Consider the following 17,848-nt stretch of genomic DNA (forward strand, 5'->3'; position numbering starts at 1 on the left):
AATATTTGGAATCCTATTTACACATTTCATCGTCCATCTTAACACACTACAAGTAATTTAACAATTATAATAATATTCTAGAGATTATCTGTTAAGTTGAACGAATTCTACAATTATGTCTATAAATTCTTTATTTGTAACGCACTATTCTAGTTTTAATTCTTTTTTAAACTTTGTATTTGTTTTTTTATTCGCACACTTCCATATTTAAAGGGAAAAAAAGATTACTGCCAATCACTTTTTTTATTTTTATGCTTCCGAAGATGATCTAGTCCCCAGGACGACAGCTTGGCAAAAAGTAAGTAAATTGTGACTGAAATTGGCAATAATCTTTCTTCATCTTGGATTAATGAATCAGTCACCCAAAAAACGAAGATGGACAATTACTTATTTCATCTCCTCAGTTTAGGGAAGCGACTTGCTATGCGGTTAGCATATTGGATTCCCAGGCTGAGGTCCCGGGTTCGAATCCAGCTGATGACTCTTAGATATTCTCTTCCAAGGAGCTTCTCACAGCTAACTGTCCGGAAATGGACAATGTTGTCTGTAACGAGAGAACACTGTCCGGAGGTCGGAAATGCACTGAAAAAGGCTCCGGGCGCCAATAACCTCAGATGTTGACGCGCCTTAAATCATAAATTAAAAAAAAAATCTCCTCTGTTAGATCTAAAATGTCTTTAGGTAACTGCAGACTTTTATATACTTCTACTTTAAAACCTTATCTGGGCTTTTAAAACAGAGCTGTGTGGTTCAACCAAACTCACCAAATTCCAAAATCGTGTTTCATAATTCTTGAAATATCGTAAAAACAAAAAATTGAAAAATTGATTAAATTTTGCAGAGATTAATCAATATTTCAAACTTTTCCTCTTTTATATATACTTAATAACGATGATTTGTTAGTGAAAGGTGAATTGTCAAACGAGAAACCAAGACATCGTTGTTTGATTGCGGTAGTTGGTTGAGATAGTTGCTGGAGATTGTGCCATAAGAACGTGCCACAATTGGCCTGTAAGATACCAGCTTTGCTAATTTTACTGTAAATGGGGGGTTGTTGCCATCTTTGTACTAAGTGGATGATTTTCTTGACCAATACTTGTTGGGCTGCTGATGTAAACAATCTTCCACCTCCTCCATAAGCCACCTACTTCACTCTTTTACTTTTTGCAAAACGAAGAAGAAAAAAAAAAATGAAAGTGAAAAAAAGAATGGGATTTGTCCTGACCACTTGTTGAGTGACATTCTTCTTTATGCAATCCAATCGTTGGGAATTGATTATTCTTTTAAAAATTCTCTCTTTCTCTAATGTTCCTTACTTAATATACTTCTTATAATCTTGTGACTTAATTATTTCCATTATTTAAAATTAAAAATATTTTAACGAACGATCTTTCTCAAACATTGGAATTCCAATATGCCAAATTAGTGAATGAAACGTAAATTGCACTTGAATTGAAGAGCATGACGCAGAATCCTACCAGAACATTCCAAAATCAATATCCCAAAAATGTTGCTTAACTTTGGTTTTAAGGGAATTCGTAACTTTAGAATTGTAGTTATTGCCACAAGAGAGTGTTTCGTACCAGACTGTTTTTCATCATTATCATAAATATTTAACGCGGATTAAAAATGCGCCACATCATCGTTACTAACACCAATGTTGTTAATTAAATATTACACAATGTTAAGCCTATAGATTCTATAAATTATCTTGGAAATGACAAGTTTACTAAATTTGTAAATCATTCATCTTACATAAAAGTAAATGTACGAATGCATTAATATGGAAGGGCTGTTTTTGCAGGTTTAGACATGAATACTATTTAAAGCGTTTTAGTGAAATACCATGTTTTTGGTAGATTATCTTATAGTTAACTTCCTGTTCTTTAAAGAATATCTTTGTTTTCAGGGCCATTGCGATATGTTGAGGAAACAACTTCGAAAGATTTTCTTATATGAAGTCAAACCCAGGACAAAGAGGACAAACTAAGGTGATGGACGAAAAATTAATGTTGTTTGAGGCATCAAAATATCAGTGAAAGCACTGCGCAACACCAAACTCCGAAATTTTAGTCTAGAGATTTTCGACTTTGAAGATACGCCACGTATCGATCATTCTAAGGTAATGGAAGATGATGCCTAAAGGCCAATAATGGAAGCTGACCACTTAAACACGTGCAGAGTATCACGAAGGAACACTGCTGCTTCGCATAGCTTAAAGGGTTTTTAAATGTCGAAAATATGTGGAAGATAATACCTCACTCATTTTCAAGATTACTTCAATTTTAAGTTTCAGATTTCAGAGCGACTAGGAATAAAGGGGTTGAATAAGTGGACTAGAAAGACGGGATAGTTCGAAATGGAACTCCAGGAAGTGGAATATGGTTAAGGCGGAGACAAACGGAATTTTCAGGAGCTTATTGACAGACAGGATGTAGGGCAAAAAAGGAAGTATTGATCAATAGTTTGGCATTCCCAAATCACTCAGGCTAACGGGCTTAGGAGTAAATAGTTTGTCTTTTGTTCTGTACCTGTGAATGTAAGTCAGATCCATATTAACCATTTTGGTTGGGTATTGAAAGGAAAATTTAGTTGTAATGTACGGTGGGGAAGTTTGTACAGTTTTATGTGAAGCCTAGAAACTTCGGTTTCTGCTTCTGGTGCTAAGTTTCGAGGCTATCCAGATAAGCTTGAATATGGTGAACACCCAAGATGTGGGAAGGACAGCCACAACCTAGGCAAAGAAAACAGTGTTAGGATGAAGGGTTGTTTAAAAAATAAAGAAGGAGCAAGTATGCTCCTTTGAGGAAGACCGGAAAATATGAGAAATACAGAAAAAAAAAGGAATGCTTTAGAATTCTTCAGTAAAATATGATTTAAGGATTAGTTAGGCTTGATGAGAGAAGGAAGCCCTTGGCAAGTTCCACTATAATCCTAGGATGGCCTTGTCAAACTCCGAACTTAAGTGAGGAAGCATTTTCCAATCCATATTCTTAAACTTGTTAACTCTAAATGACTTCCATAAAAGACCCTAAAGCTGTGGTATCCATGGGACCTGCAGTAAGGTGATTAATTAAAGCGATAGTAACGTCTAGCCACGTGTTAATTCTGCTCCAAGATGAAAATGGCCACTACTTAAAACTATATGAATACAATTATAGTTAACTAGTTGAAACTATAAAAAATAGTTTATTATTTATGAGTTTTCTTCAATTATTAATAACATTGCTGCTAATTTCACTGTTATAAAAAGCAACTAGCCATGTTCTTTTTACTAGTTTATATTATTCATACTATTTATCATTCTGGATGTTTAATTTAAAATGTATATACTCGTATGTGTGGCGATGTTAAGTGTTTTTATATTAGCCATTTACTCTTCATAATAAACAGCCCTGCCGATTTGCTGGGAGAGAATGACTGGCTTGGTTATTATTCCTTTATTGGGCATAGTTACACGTACTTGGTCACCAGGCTTACTTCACATTAATCCTGGCTAAGGTTGTATGGCCGCTGCAGAACAGATGCTGATGGCGAAGAAGAAGAAAAATAATAAATATTAGATTAAACAGGAAATTAAAACGTATCTCATTTTTCTTCTAAAAAGGCTGTTTGTGTCGCCACTTTTCTCTTTTAACTAATTTGTTAATTTGTCCGTTGAGTCTGGACTTTTCTTATTTTGGTTTTTATCATTAAATGCCACGAAGTCACGTTCATATTTTTTTTTAATATAAATCAAGGAATCATATTTTGGCAGAGAAAGTATGATCGGTAAACCACTTCCTCTAAACTAAACCCTCTGAAGTAGCCCCCTGTTACCATGGAAGGCCTATTTTGCATAAAGAAAAGGAAAACACAGTTTTAATTAGTTTTCTTTATAATTTGACACGATCGCTTTATAATTAAAGAAGATTTTTGTTTTTTGTTTCTCAAGAGCCAGAGAAAAATCCTTCATCCGTAGAATAAATGAACAATATTTTGGGATACCCAATAAATAATTGGAAGCTAATAAACTTAATTATAACTGAAGAAATTTTTATTAATAATATTGTAAAAGATATTTATGGCAGTGAACAGTAATATAAATAGATGGTATATGGAGTGATGAAGTAAAATGCAGTAATAAAATGCAAGCTTACTAGACGCCTGCTATTTTAACTGCTGCACCAAACCAGCACCAGTATAAAGGAGGTGCAATGGTAAGGAGGCTCTACGGCTAATGTAAGATGCACATTTTTATAGTCTAATATTGGTAATTAAAACTTTCATCTCTCTTCAAAATACATAACGGAAAATATTAACCCACCGGTTAAGTAGCAGCATTCACTCTTTCTCTCTCTAAGTGCATAAATGCACGTGCAACAAGAGTGCAGCTTTACCATACACTACTCTCTTTGTCTATATGCATGCTTTTATGAAGAAGATCTTATTTACATTCCTTAATAAATCGTATTTGAAGAGATAAAGCTCAGCGAATGTCTATCCAAGTTCATAATGGCAGAATCAATGAAACTACCCCAACTATTACCGCATGACTACGCAATTATTAACCATAAAAAGCGCGTAGATCATTCAAATCTATTATTATTGGCTCCGGTTTGTTTACGTAAAGTAATATATTCGCTTTTTCTTTTTGTCTTAGGCGGAGCTTAACGACCAATGACCAATTAGATGTCGAGGACAAGGGCGGAAGCACATCCTTCACTATTAACATTTTTTCTAACAATTAAAAATTAGCTACAGCTGTATTCGAACTGGGGATCTACCGCTTACAAATCCACGTTCATGATCACTACACCAACACCCATCTTTGTTTGTTTATGTTGTGAATAACTGTTGTAAAATAGTGATTTTTAATAACATACGCTTTGTAGAAACGTACATTAACAGCCACTTAGATATTAGCCTTACCCTCTGCCCCTGAAATTGCCCCTAAACTTAATCTACAAAAAAGGGGGAAAAATTCTGTATATTGGGACTTCCGGTAAAGGTACATATATTTTTTAGCTCAGTTACTGTCAGTTGCCTTAGAACTCAAACGTATTATTACAAAATTTAAGCATCGTGTAATTTTTACCATTTTTAACTAGAAGTTCGCATACTTATTATGTGGCATACCATTTTTGTTTTCAGTCACAGGGTGCCTTACGGATAATTCAGATGAAAAGCAAAAACCGGCGATTTAAGACGATTGCAATACTTCTTCATAAGAAGGTAACCCAAACACAGGTGACGATTAAATTGGTCTTGGCAAATTTCTTAAGCGGTAGAGTTCTTTCTGTTCTACCAGTCGCCCTCCTGAAGGCCATTTCAGACCATTTCTTCCTCAATACTGTCCTTTCGAGGACTACCAACCCACTCGGTACCCAAACTACTCTCGAATGGGCCATTCCACTTCGCTAATCCACCACATCAAGTTCGAACTCGAAGTTTCCTTCTCATTATTCTCTCTACCATTCCATTTTTAACGCAAATCGTTTCCGTCCCCTCATCCAAACTTTCCGCCAAATACTCGGCTTTTAACAGTCTTCATTTGCCTAGTGCAATTCACCAGTAATTTTCATTACATCAACGTCTCCTGCATTACGCTGCTCAAGATCTTGTGTAAGTAGTAACCCTGTTTCAAACTCTTTCTTTCGTTAAGAAACTTGTTTCAAGTGAGATGAAAATAAGGTTTCCCATCACCTGAGTGAATGAATTCACGGTATGAAATAACGGTAGTTCTCTGATATACTTTCCCAAGATTGTGGGCGTGTCTTCAATAGCATTCTCTCTTCTTTTTCTTTTTTTTTTTTAATTAATAAATCACAATGTTTAAACATGAAAATACAAATGATACATTTATAGGGTAAATAAATTACATGAAAATAATTATTATAGGTCGTGATGCTGGTTAGGTAGTATCTGTTTGAATAAACATTGTAAATATATTTACATAACTCTATATTTGTGTATTTGTGTGTATATGAGGAAGAAAGAGGCAAGGATGGTCAAAGTAGGATGTTAGCCAGCCACATAAATAAACTGAGATAACCATCTCTCTTATCTCAGTACCATCCCAGCTGGGGGGTGTATAATTGTAATATCACTGATTTAGATACATTCATTATGAACTACACTAGAGTATCCATGCATAAAATGCACAACCGCCCCAGATTTATTAATGCAATTAGAATATGCAGCTCTGTCCATGCTGGAAATTGTCCCTTAATTTCACTGACCTGCACGAAGAGGTAGCAGAGGAGATAGGTTTCTAGTGAGACAAGCTTGCTATCTATTTTTGGACCGATGTAGCAGGTCACTAAGAAGGTCAACAAATGTATTCTGCATTGCAAAAGATCACACACTCGGCCCAGCGGCAAGTAAATTAGGGCAGCACCCCAGTGAAAACAAAACAAACAGCAAAACTCCAAGCCAATCCATGAGCTCCAATTGGAACTTGAACCGAACTAAGGCGAGAATCATGACGACTTAATCTTAATCAGCAAGTTAGGTCAGAAAACCTTCCGCTATGGCGGTAGGTCCAACACGCTGCAGAAACGTTCGACTAGAGATGAGAGGAAACCTCTCAGATAACACTATTACCCTAGTTCGCCTTGTGACACCTGCAGAGCAGTGTAGAAACTCTGGGACCATGGAAAAAGGAGATGTTTTTTTTCCCACTGGAACTACAAGGAGTCGACTTAACAACTTCCAATAGGTACACAGTAGACGAACGGTTAGAGGTGAGGCCCGCAAAGCTAAGATATATAGTGGTACTAGGTTGGATTCCCGGTCTAGGTCTTGGATTTTATTTAAAGGTTTATAAGAGACATTTATAGACGTCTCCGTTCCCCACACCCTAAATTAGGTATGTTGGAATTAACGTCAACCTAAAAAAAATAGGCATTTCTTTACTTTTTTTACAATAAGTCCCTTTTCGTACATATTAGGGTTGATTAACCCAAAGCTCCTGTGTTAACCAGACAAACATCTAGATCAATTCGTAAAAACTACTTCTTCAGTGAATCAAAGCAAATATTCCCGACAAACTCGACCTCGAATACAATTCTTTCTCTTACTGAGTGAAGATAAAGTAGTAGATATTAGAGAAAGTTAAAAATCTGCTGGATAATACAAAATGTGAAAGTAATAACAATCGCTGCAGACGGATGACATAAATTGCAACCTAATCACATTATAAGAAGAAAGATTAAAGAGGCAAAAAACTGATTCATACATAAAATTGTTTACAAACAATTAAATACGCTAATAATAACAGCTACTTAATGATGACATCATCAATGACCGCATCACTGCCTATGATAACTGCAAAAGTTATCAGAAATGGAATACCCATATTATATTTCTTTATTACACATTATTAATTATAATTTTACAGACTCTGTAGAGAGAAGAATTATGATTACAGTCTAATTTTCTAAATTGAGGTTTCTAACAGAAATATATGGATCTTCCTCTTCTCGACAGAGATTTTTAAATACTTTGTAGTGTCACAGAGTTGGGTAATTCACATGTTTGGAAAAAGTGGCTGTGAAAGATTTAAAGGGTTAAAGCCACTCTTTAAAGGTTCAGAACAATGAACAAGCTGTCCAAGCTTCAGAGTATGGCCATAGTGTATAGCATAGCATCCTACGGCTCTGGCTGGCATTCGCTCTTCTGGTAGTCTTCACGACATTTAGTTCACCCAATTCTTTTAGAAATAATTAACATTTAGTTTACCCCAGTTAGTTCCTGTCTTTTATTCTATTTAGCTCTTCAGCAATTCATAAGCAAATCTAATTATCGGCTCGGGCCCATAAATTAATAGCTACTTAAATCTTCTTTTTATGACTGTACTCTTCGAGATCGACCTCATCAACAGCTGACCATAAACATGATTTACCAGTCATCAAGAATTCGGTTCGACGTAAATAATCTGCTTTCCATTTACAAAGTTTCCTTAACACACCAAGACCGCATTTGGATTTTGATTGGTCATTAGAAAATGATTCCTCAATTTGATGTTTAATGAAAATCAAAAACTATAAGAATCAGGAAATACATGCTGTGATGGATAAACCAAGATAATATTTTTAAAAAGTTAAGAAATGCCTATTTTTTCAGTCGCGTTTTTTCAAGTCCAACTACCAGGTGTCGTTGGCGGAGGTGAAGAGCGAATGTATTTAAATTTCTCATATTAACCATAAATTAGCTCCAAGTCCTAAACTGGGAAACGAATCGACTAATCAACAATACATCTTAGCTTTGCGGGGGGGGCTTTGCTACTTTAACCGCTCGGATATCGTTGTTGTTCCTTTAAGATGATATTTTGTACAAAAATTGGACTTTCCAACACCAGTTTATATGGTCAAACAATAGGTGTGCAAACGTTAGCTGCAGTTTTTAAGAACTGCAGCTAAACTTTATTTACTAATATCTACAAATCACGCAAAATGAAGGGACAGGCGTAGTAAGCCAAAATCCTCGGTTAAGGATTAAAGGAAGATTTGGGGTACGCTTCTAAAGTTTCAGTTCTGACAATGAGAATATCAGTTTGTAAAAAATACGTTAAAATTATTGCAAATATATAATAAAGTTTTATTTAATACCTTGTTATTTAAATGCCAATAAGAAAAACGTAAGGCAACAAAAAATGTAAATGATTTTAATACAAGATAAACAAGTATTAAGTGTATGCAAAAAAAAAAAAGTTTGGAACAAATTTTTGGAACGTATGTTAGTTATAATTAAGTGGGATGGTTACAGGAAGGTGGTATAGGAGGCGAGGAAAAGGTTGGTAACAATGATATTAGCACTAGGCAGCTCTTGTATTACAAGAAACTAAAGATACTATACGCGAGGAGGCGCCGTTCTGCCAACTATACCGAATGAAAATAAAGAGTGTATCATCCAATTTAAAATTCAAATGAGAACAGAACATGGGTGAAGGTAATTCTTAACTGCAACCACATCTTGTAGGAGGCTGCAAGAGAGTGAGGGAGAGACTGCAAAAAAGAGAAGAAGATCAGAACCGTAGCAAGCAAGAATTAATATTGGTGATATTACAAAAGGCAAAGGATCTGAAGCACGTACGCTGACAGTTCAACTCGTGGATCTGTGCCATTCTTCAGGAGTAACTTCATGGTGTAACTTCCTTCAATTCTTCATTCATATTCCGGAAGTAAAAAAAAAAAAAAAATGAGGAAGTTTCCTATTAGGAAATTGCATACATACAATGTCCGTTATGAATCATCATCATAAACTCAATATTCATCTGTTTAAAATTCAGCCAGGACAATCTGCTGTTGACAGACTTGAGTAGGTGAATGGCCCGTCCTAGTCAAAACCATCAAGACGTGCTCTTCTAACATACTGCATGGTCAGGGACACATGTCCGGTTTTACACTGACTGGGAATAAAAGAAAAAAGGGCTAGACGACCTGCTAAATAGGCACGTACTACGACACTTCCCACTTCCGGACTAAGGAAATTATATAATGGAATTAAATAGTAAGTATTGTATAGAGACGCCCAAGTGCTTAATTAATAAACACGGAAATGACTTTGCAAGCAGCTGGTCATTGTAATCGAACGCCTTTATTATTTTACACGATGTTATCTTTTAAAAGAAAGGTTCTTTAAATGGGACTCATTCTGAAATTTATTGAAATACGCTGGGATATCTGTTTCACTATGAAAATTTCAATTTGATGATAATTTACAATTTGAAAATTTCGCCAGCTGACTCCTGTCAATAAAAATAGTTCAAAAATTCACGGTTATCGTAATTACTGTTGATATTTTATTACTAAAAGACTTTATTAAAATGAGATCTAAATAGTCCCCCTCCGGTCACAGGGGGGATGGAGATATTTAAGTAATACGAGCGTGGGCGGCTAATTTGGCCAGCCTGTATAGTTTGACGAACAGAGCCGAAGGAGTGGTTTCTGTACGCCCTGATTTCCGGGGACGATTTATCATCCATACACTCTCACATTACACTTGACAAGATACACACTGAATACGCTATAATAATGCGTGCAATAAATATTCAGAGAATATTATTCACGATTTAGTCACAGTCATTTTTAGATTATTTATTGTTAAAGAAAAAAATTATAACGCTGACCCAATAGAATTTATTGTGAACACCCGATTTTTAGTGATTATAATTTAATCGACATATTTTTTTATTCAATTAATTAAGTTCAGTTTTAGATTTCTTTAAAAATTGGGAATTGTCACCAATTACATACATGAACACGGGTGTGATTAGTACTATTATTTATTGCTTAAGGGAAGGGATTAGCTAACTAAATCATTAAAAAAAAAAAAAAAAAAAAATGTATTGCTTAAAGAAAACCAGGGACACAAAATACAAGTATGCATACAAAAAAAATATTAAACCTGCATAAAATAAGTGAATAATGCATAATATGAACGCAAGTAATTTATTTACATAATAATGATTTACCTATAAGTAATTGTTATAACCAGTGATACCAAAATGTAAGTTTATAAATGATTACAGATTAATAGCCTAATAATGATTAAATGAAAATTAAAAAAAAAAACTGTATAAAAGCAAAGGAGATTCTAGAAATATATAAATCAACTCAGGATGTGATTAGTAAAAAGTTACCACATATCACGACAGAAGTATACCCGAGTTATTAGTTAGTTAAATGTCGCCAGAAAGATACACACAAGAGCAAATTTTGGACCAAAATTTATCACATAGAATTATAAATTAATAAATATGCGGAAATTTCTTTTGCAAAGTCCCACTTGGTACAGCAATTTTTATTTAAATTATAAATACTGAAGATGCTTTAAGCGTCATTTAATCTATTATGGCTTAAAGTTTAGAAATATTAGCAAATTGCTAATCTATTGTATTCACTCTCAATTTCTAGACTATATTCCAATAACATTTCTCTCCCGACAGTCACTCTTCCGTTATCTCGGACTTCATCTTAACTAACGATTAAAATGGAATCACTATAATCAACTCAAACGAACTAAACTAAATCACAGATACTGCAAATTAGAGAAACTATTCTGTAAACTATCCAAACTTTGCTCTAGATACATGAGCTAACTCATATACATAGATGGTTATTGTTGGTTTTGCTTGACTGAGAAAGAAACACCGCTCCTTATCTTTGGCAATTGTAAGGGTGTAGCAGGAGTAGAGCTATGGCGGATTAGGGATTATACTAGTGAGGATTGAGCTAGCATATGTATTGTGAAAGATCGGCTAACCGAGAGATGTTCTAGTAGATCTCCACGGTAACCAAGGATCTTTTGGCATGTTCTATCTCATCGCACACAATAAAAGGCAAATAGTTTCCACGAGAGCGTATTGCCTCGAATAATACGGCACACCCAAATCATGATCACGTACAATCCACAGCATCCAAAATTCTACGAAGCACAGTCATGCTTCCAGCCATTAAACGTCTCTAATCCCATAATGACTCGAAAATTCCCTTCACTATCAGCATGAGCGAAATCCTACTCCATTCTAAGCGATCTATTCGTTCTAATCCTTTATCCCATTCACCCATCAAGAGATCTGTGGTATCGCGACTATCTGAGAGAGGCAGTTGCATATCCTACTAATGCTTTACTTGTCTGTTACAGCTATCATCTCGATTATACTTTTACCAATGCTGTACAGTTATGAAAATCTTGAGGAAAAAAAACCAAACAAATCTTCCAGCAACAATTTGCATTGATTACAAATTGGATTTTTATTTATTTAAAATATTCTTGGAATAATTTATTCAATGGTAACATTAAAGAGCATCCAAGAGTATATATTAGGGGTTAACGCTATTTTAGAGCGACCATATGGTGTTTGGCTGGGGCCACGCTGGGGATAGTTTAGTTGGGAAGAGGAAGAGGTCATGACCCTGTGGCGGGCTCGACTACAGTGGAGCCCCACCTGTCCAAGTACCGGCGCAACCATAACTCACACTAACACACTCGCTCAATCTCTAGTAAACACACAGTCTTAGAGACAGATACAGAACTGTACTGTATAGTGCGATGTACACTAGTGTGTGTATAGTTTCTTCAATGCTGCCGTGGAGGCCTCCAAGTAGTGGTAATACCGGCAGCTCGTCACAAGGCTATCTTATCGAAGTTCTGGCCACCACATAGCCGGCCCGCGATCTGACTGTGGTGACAACCAGCTGCATACTCCAGCTACAATATGGTCGGCAAACATTTCTCTTCGCGGTACATTCAATTTGTTATTCTATTTATTCATTTCACAGAATGCTTTATTAATGTCACATTTCATTAAAAAAACAACTTAAATAAACTTGATGTTCCTTTTTTGATTGAGCATCAAGGCTGGAATTTTGATCTATTGATGATCAATGTCTAATGATTTCATCCGTCCAAGCTTGCTTTAATATTTCTTTCATTTAGACCAGTTCCATCTTCAGAGAATGTAGGTTTCAGGCCTGTCGGTCACACCGCAATATACTCGGTACAGTTTATTTTAGTTCTTCACAGTCTAGGATTCAACCAAACGCATCAATCTCCAAAGGATTCAATCTATTCTATTTAAAATACTTCGATTATAAACGCTCCATTTTATGTCTCCAAACCTGACTATACACACTGACCTGAACATTCCTTTTGTCACACAAATTGCTAAAACAAGATATAGAAAACTCCACTTCAACCTGCAATCTCATATAAATCCTCTAGCTCAAAATCTTTCTTCTAGAACTCTTCCTGATAACCCGGAAAAACACGCCTTAAGAGACCGTGGCCTCGTGATCTCCACTCTAGGGAAGAGAGTGACTAACCCTCTAATGTTTTGGTGTGTTAACTTCTCCACTCGTTTACTTCATTTGTTACTCTGTTATCATTGTTACTTATAGCGCCAACGCAAAAATAAACCCCCCAAAAAAATTCTTCACAGTAAAAATAAACTTACAATATTTGACAAGGAAAGGTCGGCAGTGCTGTATGATAATGTCTTAATAAAAGGAGGTTAAGTTTCGAATTTCTAATGCCTGGACAATTGGGTTCTATGTTCGCATTTAATTGCTATTAACCCGGATACAATAATTTGACAAAGCTAAAAAAAGGTTATGTCTCTAATACAGTAGATAAATAGGAACATAGTGACTAACCTCTGGAAGTTGAAGAATTGCCTGGACTGAGTATGGGTGAATGCGGAGCTGGTGGCAGGTGCGAAGGAGGAGATCTCCGAGTAACTCCGCCAAGTTCGCATTTCGGCTCACCTGTCAAAATAAAGGTCACCTTCATTAATCACAAATACTAATACTTAATATAGAATAAATAGAATACTCCAGACGACACAAGTCGCAATAGGATATTGAGAGGGTCAAATCTCTTAACATACATAATTTTTCTTTAACAAGAGTAATACATAATAGATGCTAAATCACAACTTCCAGAATCTCAAGCGAGGTAAATATCTAGAACAAGCTGTTCATTCATGGCAACATAAAAGATAGCTGCTGAGTGTGAGATTTCGGGCATCTACAACATCCAAGAAGATAGTGGACCCTCCCTTATTCAGATAACTTCATTCATAGACATCGTGTTTATCCTACAACAGTATTTCCTGCAAACCTGGTAGTAAGCCCAAAAATTAGCCACTATGCGTTAGTTAGATAAAATAAATGTGATACGCATGGAGAAATAGTAAGCTCGGAACGTGCATAGGTCCGCAGTACTGGGAGTTACAGATGACAATACGGTGATGTACAGGAAAAAGAATTTAAAGAGCAATAAAGATATCGATTATGACGATTCGTGGTTAATATTGAACTAGAGGGAGAAGACGAAGAAGAAGAGAGGGTGTTGTGAGGTAGCCAATATCATGCCATCAATAGAGTTAGCCTAGCTAGTGGAACTAGACACAGCTGTTGCTCCATATACAGTCAGTTGGGGAAGCTGTACATTAGATACATAGATAGACTAGAAGGAGGACTATTGCTGTTGTAGAACTAGAAGAAAATAGAAATAGTTGTTGTCGAGTTAGAGTACACAGTGTGTGTAGTTTTCTCCAAGAAATGCTCCGGCATTGCCACTGCCGGAGGACGTTGCAGCCATGTCTGATTGCTTCAGCTCCTAATACGGAGTAAATTCAATGATTTCCATTCTGACCATGTGTTTTTTTTCTGTCTTAGTCTTCTTCTTCACTTACATGACTGCGGTAGACAGCGGGTCGTCACCACACATCCTTCTTCTACAGAACTACTTCTTCTACCAACCAAGTCTGCTCATAACCAACTAATTACTGCACTATTATTTCATACGCACTGATATACTTCCATTTTTGGAAAGTAATTGCGTATTTAAATATCTTTTCAATGAAAAATATTAAAACGAATATTACCTTCAAAGTTGTTGAATACAAATGATACCAGTTTCTGCGTTAAGAGTACTGAATTCATTCCAAATAAGTGGGCATGCCATCTTAAGTTGTTATTCTCAAAGGAAAGCCTCAGCTGGTGAAGATTTACTCTAATGGTAATGTTCCGTAACATTTTCTCTCCATTTTTGTATTTCCTTCAACTTTTCTGAAGTAATCCATCTCCCTTGCTCGAATTCGCTTCTTCTACTTAGTAGAAAATCCAAGATTCGGAAGAGTATGAAAGGTAAAAGCTATAGTCTTACAACACGGTCAACTTGGTCTGCTTCTGTTTTCTTTTTTATTTAAGTGAACTTTCCTGATACTTCAACTCTTACTTTAATTTCAGATATAGTTGCTTAGAAACTTAAAATATTCAATCAGCTCAAAGCCTTACGTCACTGATCCTGACAAATCTCATAATCCTTCTGCCAATTTTCAAGATCTTTGTTTATTTTTTTCAAGGTTGATGATCATGCTCCTGCCACTCTTCCTGAAACCTCCTTTGATTACGTTGCTGATCGTTGCTGCCATGGCAGCAGTACCATCCGCAAAAGCCCAAATAAAGTACTTTCCAATGAAAACCCAAAATAAATAATTTGATATGAGCCTATTATTAAAAGTATAAATAAGAGAAAGGATGACTTACTTATATCAAAGCTATTGTTCGGCGATGGAGGCGATTCGGAAGAAGTTGAATCTGCCACACTTCCAGCGTCGGACCCTGTCGGCGAGAAAGGTCTGCAACCCTCCTGAAACGAACGAATAGAAAAGATCAGTGATTTTATTCGTCATGTATTTCAATACCTATAGTTTTCATAGTGATGCAATAATCTTAATTCTAGCATTAATTAGTAATGGTTGGAAGAAATGCTTTACGAGTTTCGAAATCTGCACTTCCTAAAGTATATCGTGTTGTTGGTGCTCTATATTAAAGCAAAGTTGCTGCATTTTAAGAACGCGCCATTGGTTATTTTTTTCTTAACCATGATTGTTTTCTTCCCTTTTTTCCAGAACCATTACGTCATGTTGAGGAAACAATTTCGGACAATTTTCTATTAGGATATACCGCTGTTGGAATAGTTGGAAAACTTAACTTGAGACCACTAGTGGGGTTGGTAAAAAACACTAAAACGTTTTTCTTTCTAGTAAATTTTGATATCAATGACTGGAGATTTGTTCATGATGTATTAACGAAACAAAAACGACACATTTTTCCAATCATGTGAGTGAAGGTTGCTTCCGATTATCCAATCAGCTACAAATTTGCAATTTGGGTTGCAAATAACTGAATTATTATTATTGTTATTATTATTATTATTATTATTATTATTATTATTATAAGAGATATGATCGAAAAATAACATCGAAATGGCACTTTAGAGGAGCCATACTCTTTCCTGGAGGAACCATTAATTATCCTGAGTTGATCTGCACGTGTGGATTATTTCAAAACCACTTTTAGCTTATAAAACATTTTAAAAGACCCAAGAAACTATTTTTTTCAAATTTCTATGATGGCATTTTAATCAAATATCAAATCTGAATTTCAAATTATATCCTGTTTTTGAGCAATCGTGAATACACGCAAGCACTCTTAATAGTCTTATAAAAAAGTCGAGTTTAGGGAACCTAGACCGAGATTTCCGGTTAAACATCGACAGTTTGCACACATCTACCACATCATCTTCCAAGGTACAAAGTAAAATGGCAAAAAAAAAAAAAAAGAATTAAAGATCTCCCCAATATTAACCCAATCAAAGCAAGTTGTGCGCAAAAAAAAAACCTACAAGACGACAGACAATATGTGCAGCACAGAAATGCAATATAATCAATGTTATTTCGAGGAATAGCGTCATGGCGCACACAATGGAACAAATGGTTGGCTACTGTTTGTTTTTAATACGAACCAAGATATTTCTGCCATGTTGACACAATAAATAGAGCCACTAGCATTCGTTGGAACTGTAGTTAGTAATATGTCATTTTTTTAATTAATTGAAAATAATTGTTATATTACTAAATGTATTAGAAAGAAATTTAATGGAATTTAAAATAAAATTTCAAAAAGTGTATTAGCAGAAAATAGAACTTTTTATGGCATTGCCATTTTTTGAGTCACAGAAGAGACAGCAATATCAAGTTACTGGGAGATAAAGAGAGGTGAAGAGCTAATACGACCTTAATCTAAGGCGACTTTAGGAGAGAACCTAGAATACATTAAAGAACAATACTCTTCTTTTTCTTGCAAAATGAAAAGTATAACTTTCTGCGAGAGGAAGGAAAATTTCTAAACATTCAACACCAGGGTCCTTTACAGTTCCGAAAGAAACAAAAATGCAAATTACTCTTGAGGAAATACTTGAGGAGCAGTAATGTATTCTACGAACTAACAGTTTTTGATTGGAGAGATTAGATTCTGCATTGAATATATTCTATATCACAGGAGAGAGTAACTATGACTATCTGGACTCCCTTCATTTCCATGATAACAGGAGAACTGGAACTAGTATTTATAGGATACAGCTGTTCCACAAAAGAGGATGGTTGATGAAAGTCCAAGTAAGGAGACATAGCCCAAAAAGGAATCCAACCAATTGTGTGTGGAATGACGTGGCCGTCACAAAATCTTCTTACACTCAGAATTGTCTGGGCCCCCCTAATCAGTACAGTAGATCGCCGACAACCTACCAAGCTCCTCTACAAAGTTGTGTCTATTGCTGGAAGCTACGTAGAAATGTGACAAGTGTGAGACCCTGGGAAACGTCCACTTAAGACTGCATACAGACTGGAAGAAGTTCCTCGGTGAAGATCCGCTTCACATAAAGTAGTCCAGCACTAACTTCGAGTCTAATGAACAAGTATTTTCCTGTCTTCAGTAAAGCTGGGACTTTCCCAGCAAATACCTGAAGATAAAAAAACTCTATTGAAGTGGAGTTCCATCCGAAATTCAAGAACAGCATACACCTGAGCCTGGATTAACTCATCCTCGAAGGGACATGAGCCAGTAGCTACTCCAGAACGTGCATATCCATTCTGGACCATTCGTGTAAGCATCTGAGATCAGGCAAACTGTGGTGTTCAACCGAACGCTTAAATCTCATCTAGTTTTTTTTTCCAAAGTAAAACTCTTCTCTCCATTGTTACCGCTCCTTTCTAAGTCTCCGGTCTGAACATTCCTTTTGTCAACAAACTCCTCAAACATGTTACAGGAAATTCCAGCGTGGCTAACAATTTCATCCTTACACACAGGTACAACACTTTCTTCCAGGACACTTCCAGATAACACTTTTTGACGTCTGAGAGTCAAAAGATAGTGAATGAAGTATTGGTGGAGTGTTATCACAGGTTGTTGAGGAAATTATCCTTGTATTATCATTGTTATTCACAGCCCAATGATGCCCTGATTGTAACTAAATAAACTTTTTAAAGTTCCACATCTAAGCAAAAGCAGTTATA

At 35.8% G+C, this 17,848-nt stretch overlaps 1 protein-coding gene across 1 annotated transcript in view; it reads right to left on the minus strand.

Moving 5' to 3' along the window:
* bs (serum response factor blistered) overlaps positions 1–17,848 on the minus strand; it is a 253,182-nt gene that overhangs the window by 12,730 nt on the left and 222,604 nt on the right. Inside the window, exons 3-4 of the mRNA XM_074114150.1 lie at positions 15,039–15,141; positions 13,140–13,250 (exon numbers count right to left, since the gene is read on the minus strand). Coding sequence (XP_073970251.1) covers positions 13,140–13,250; positions 15,039–15,141 — 214 coding nt within the window. The remainder of the gene's footprint in view (positions 1–13,139; positions 13,251–15,038; positions 15,142–17,848) is intronic.

The sequence above is a fragment of the Rhodnius prolixus genome, unplaced genomic scaffold (genome assembly GCF_049639745.1).
Source record: "Rhodnius prolixus isolate KJV_2025 unplaced genomic scaffold, Rpr scaffold_1, whole genome shotgun sequence".
Classification (NCBI taxonomy): domain Eukaryota; kingdom Metazoa; phylum Arthropoda; class Insecta; order Hemiptera; family Reduviidae; genus Rhodnius; species Rhodnius prolixus.